The sequence below is a fragment of the Cornus florida genome, unplaced genomic scaffold, assembly GCF_030987335.1.
Source record: "Cornus florida cultivar Cherokee Brave unplaced genomic scaffold, ASM3098733v1 CherokeeBrave_3.0.0_Hap2_Chr07, whole genome shotgun sequence".
Taxonomy (NCBI): Eukaryota; Viridiplantae; Streptophyta; class Magnoliopsida; order Cornales; family Cornaceae; genus Cornus; species Cornus florida.
This window is the reverse complement of record NW_026775577.1, coordinates 12128694-12132365: the sequence shown is the minus strand read 5'-3', so window position 1 is coordinate 12132365 and position 3672 is coordinate 12128694. Positions and strand designations below refer to the sequence as shown.

The following is a 3672-nucleotide window of genomic DNA, read 5'->3' as shown; positions in this document are numbered from 1 at the left end:
AACATGTATATCAATTGTATAACACATACATCATTTAAATTAAAAGTACGCACAATCCAAATTCAGAATGCAGTTCGAAAATAAAATTTCAAAAACTTACCTCGCATATTATGCCAAAGCCACTATGCCCTGGGAGCAGTGGACCATACTTTAAACAGCTGTAATTGGTAGTACCATCATTTTGTTTAAAAAAATATAAAATATTTCTTTATTTCCTTTCACACATTCCTTCTTCCTTCTATCCCTTTCCTGTCCATTCTATGTAAATTCTCCCTACTTCTCACCTCATCTTTCCTTTACAATTCAACTCCTTCAGGCTAAGTACACCATCACATAGTAATTATGCGTCTACTTGATAAAGTTGTATGCGCACATTTTTCTTTTCCTTGGATAATTGAAATATAGAATTAGTTAAAAATATATATAACTTGGTCGATTGAATTAAGAAAATGTGTTTTGAGTGCTAGCTTCCAAAAACTATTCTCACATTTTAAATAGTGGGAGCCATATTCATTAGTTGAACGTTGCATGACATATAATGATATTTGATAAAACTTAAGTACTCGACAATTATAAGAGTCGTATTTTAAGTGGTGAAATTTTTAAGTCTTAATTAAAAATAAAAAAATAAAAATTATTTTGTTATCTTTGTAAGTTTAATCTCATTATATATAAGTGACGTTTATTTTCTGTTAGATTTCAATAAATTCGTTCAGTTAATGGTTAAACTCTCCATTCGGAAAATTTAAAATTTTAAAAAAAATAAAATAAAATAAAGTTTATAATTAAAATACTCACTGCAAGCTCATTGAGAGTGAAATATATAAGAGACCGTCATGTCATGTTGAAGTTCATAACAAACTCTACAAACTCCCACTGCTCTGTCCTCTTTGTATACATATGGCTATCTCAGTTCGTCATCTTCTCTCACTCCTCACCTTCCTACTTTCTCTCTCATCTTTTCTCATTCCTTCTCACTCCTCCATAGACTCCTTTGTCTACGGAGGCTGTTCACAGATCAAATACATCCCAAACTCACCATACGAGTCAAACCTCAACTCACTCCTCACCTCCCTGGTCAACTCAGCCACCTACTCATCCTACAACAACTTCACCATCACAGGGTCAACCCCACAGGACTCTGTGTACGGACTCTACCAATGCCGAGGTGACCTGGCCATGCCAGATTGTGCCGCTTGCCTGGCTCGCTCGGTGAGTCAACTCGGCGCGCTGTGCTCGCAGTCCTGCGGCGGGGCTGTACAGTTACAAGGGTGCTTCGCCAAGTACGATAACACTACCTTTATGGGCGTGGAGGACAAGGCTGTGGTGTTGAAGAAATGTGGGCCGTCGATTGATTATGATTCGGATTTGATCAACGGTAAGGATGCGATGTTGGATAGTTTGGGTGGGGCTGGTGGGCCATACAGGGTGGGTGGATCCGGGGATGTACAGGGTGTGGCCCAGTGTGTTGGGGATTTGAGTGTGAGCGAGTGTCAGGATTGTGTGAAGGAGGCGATCGGACGGTTGAGGAGTGATTGTGGGAATGCAGTTTATGGAGATGTGTTCTTGGGCAAGTGTTATGCAAGGTACTCCACTAGTGGAGCTCATCTGTATTCCATATCTCATAAAGGTTAGTATAATTCAAAATTTCCCCAAAACTCAATTAGATTAGATTATATATAGATAACTTGTATATATATATATATATATATATATATATATATATATATATATATCGATATCTCCCTCCTCCCACAATATTGTCCAAGTAGGATTCGAACAATTTTAAAACAGAATATACCATATTAATGGCCATTACGTAAGACATTAGATTTGTATTTAAAATGTACAGTAACACTGTCCAAGTATATCTATATATATTGGGTAGGAGATGAGGAGACTCAAACTCTCTCATTTTCACTTTAAAAGAAGACGATATATCATTAAGGTGTTCATCTCTTCGAAGTCAGTTTGCTAAAGAGAAAAATTAGAGAAAAGAAATTGAAGAGAATTAGAAAATAGAAAATTTATTTCCCTTCATTTCCATTCTGTATTTATTTTCTTTAAAAAATGAGAGGGAATGAGAAATAAGTATATATCTAACTTGGTTTTTTAGATATTTCTTGTCCCCAAAGAAACCTCTTTTTAATTGTGGGTAGAATTAATGATGAAATGCTCATTTACGTCAAAAATAATAATAATAATAATAAATAAATAAAATGCAATACTACTACTATATTTTCTTTCATTCACAATTTTTTATCTTTAGTATCAAAATAGATTTTTATTTTCATAAATGTCTTCCTTGATAACGATTATATTTTAATCAGAATTCAACAAGTATTTGTGTTAATACATAAACACGTACCCTCAATATGATAGTTTGCTTAATTCATCTGCGAGTGCAGATTTTTCCCACAATGAGGGTGAGAAGACATTTGCGATTATCATTGGATTATTAGCCGTGGTTGCTCTACTCATCATTTTCTTAATTTTCATAAGAAAGGTGTTTGGGTCAAATGGTAAATTCCTTCTCTATTTTCTCTTTCCTTTCCTTTCAATTCATCATTCATTTTAGTGTTTGATTGACTACGAAAAAAGAAAGAAAGAAAGGAAAATGATGCTCTTTTGATCCAGATCATAAGTTTCTAACGACTCTACCAAACATTACTTCATCAATCATGATTATTTAAGGAAAATGAAACTTGATGGAAGTCTAATATATGAGGTAGTCTTTCAATCTCCAAAACTTGGATGGTGTGATAACGTAAGACTAAAGAGACTTATTCTAACATTTTGTAATGGATATCTCAATAAATAAATAAATAATAATAAATAAATAAATGATGATGTCTTGAATATTGCTCATTACTGAACCCATTTTCTTATCTTTCTTTGCTTTTTGCAGGTAAATAAATTACAAGAAGGAATCCTACCTTCAGGCCTCATCCTCTGATTTGCTTTTTGGCTGCCTTTCTATTTCTTGATGTTGTCAACTTGGCTTTTTTAATTTTTTTTTTTTTTTTTTTTGTTAATTAGAATTTCATTACATTTCTTTCCAAAAGGAGATTAAAAGGGAAGGAAAGGAAAGGAAAAGGAGGCTAAGATTCCACCCTCCTCTCCACTTGACAATTAAAGTTGTCTTGTCTTAATATGATCAAAAAAATGCATGGCATTTTCTTTTTTCTGTAAAGTTGCAGATGATGATTCCTTCATGATGTGTTAGGGTTGCTTCTTCATCTATTTACATGGTCCTATTATTGCATTTATGTATCAATATATATATATATATATATATATATATATATTGGGTTGGTTGATTTTATTTATTTTTCATACTTTTATTGAAAGCGAAATAATTTGATTGAATTATACAGCATGTAAGTAATTAATTAATTACTTGATTAAGTGTCACATGATTGTAAATGATATATCAATGTAATTATTAAAAAAAAAAAGAAAAAAAAGAAAAAAAATCTGGTGCACTTACTCAAATGATTAATCATTTTATACTTTATTAGTCATCAAGCAGACAAGAAATGACTTACCCAAAAAAAAAAAAAGCAGACAAGAAATGTAGTGGACTACATGTTGGCTCTCTCTCTCTCTTTCTCTCTCTCTCTCTCTCTCTCTCTCTATCTCTTTCAAATATAAAGAAAAATATATTATTTT

The 3672-nt window shown here is 32.7% G+C and overlaps 1 protein-coding gene across 2 annotated transcripts; it reads left to right on the top strand.

Annotated features, from left to right (window-relative positions):
- The first annotated feature begins 822 nt into the window (after positions 1-822).
- On the top strand, positions 823-3265 carry LOC132266378 (plasmodesmata-located protein 7-like). 2 transcript variants are annotated; one of them, XM_059767230.1, is made up of 3 exons: positions 826-1630; positions 2409-2522; positions 2909-3265. In XM_059767230.1, the coding sequence occupies exons 1-3, from the start codon at positions 901-903 to the stop codon at positions 2914-2916; spliced, it is 852 nt and encodes a 283-aa protein (XP_059623213.1). In that variant the 5' UTR covers positions 826-900; the 3' UTR covers positions 2917-3265. The 2 variants fall into 2 exon arrangements, with proteins under 2 accessions (XP_059623214.1, XP_059623213.1); XM_059767231.1 differs by lacking the exon at positions 2409-2522 and having other exon boundaries at positions 823-1630.
- Positions 3266-3672: the final 407 nt, after the last annotated feature.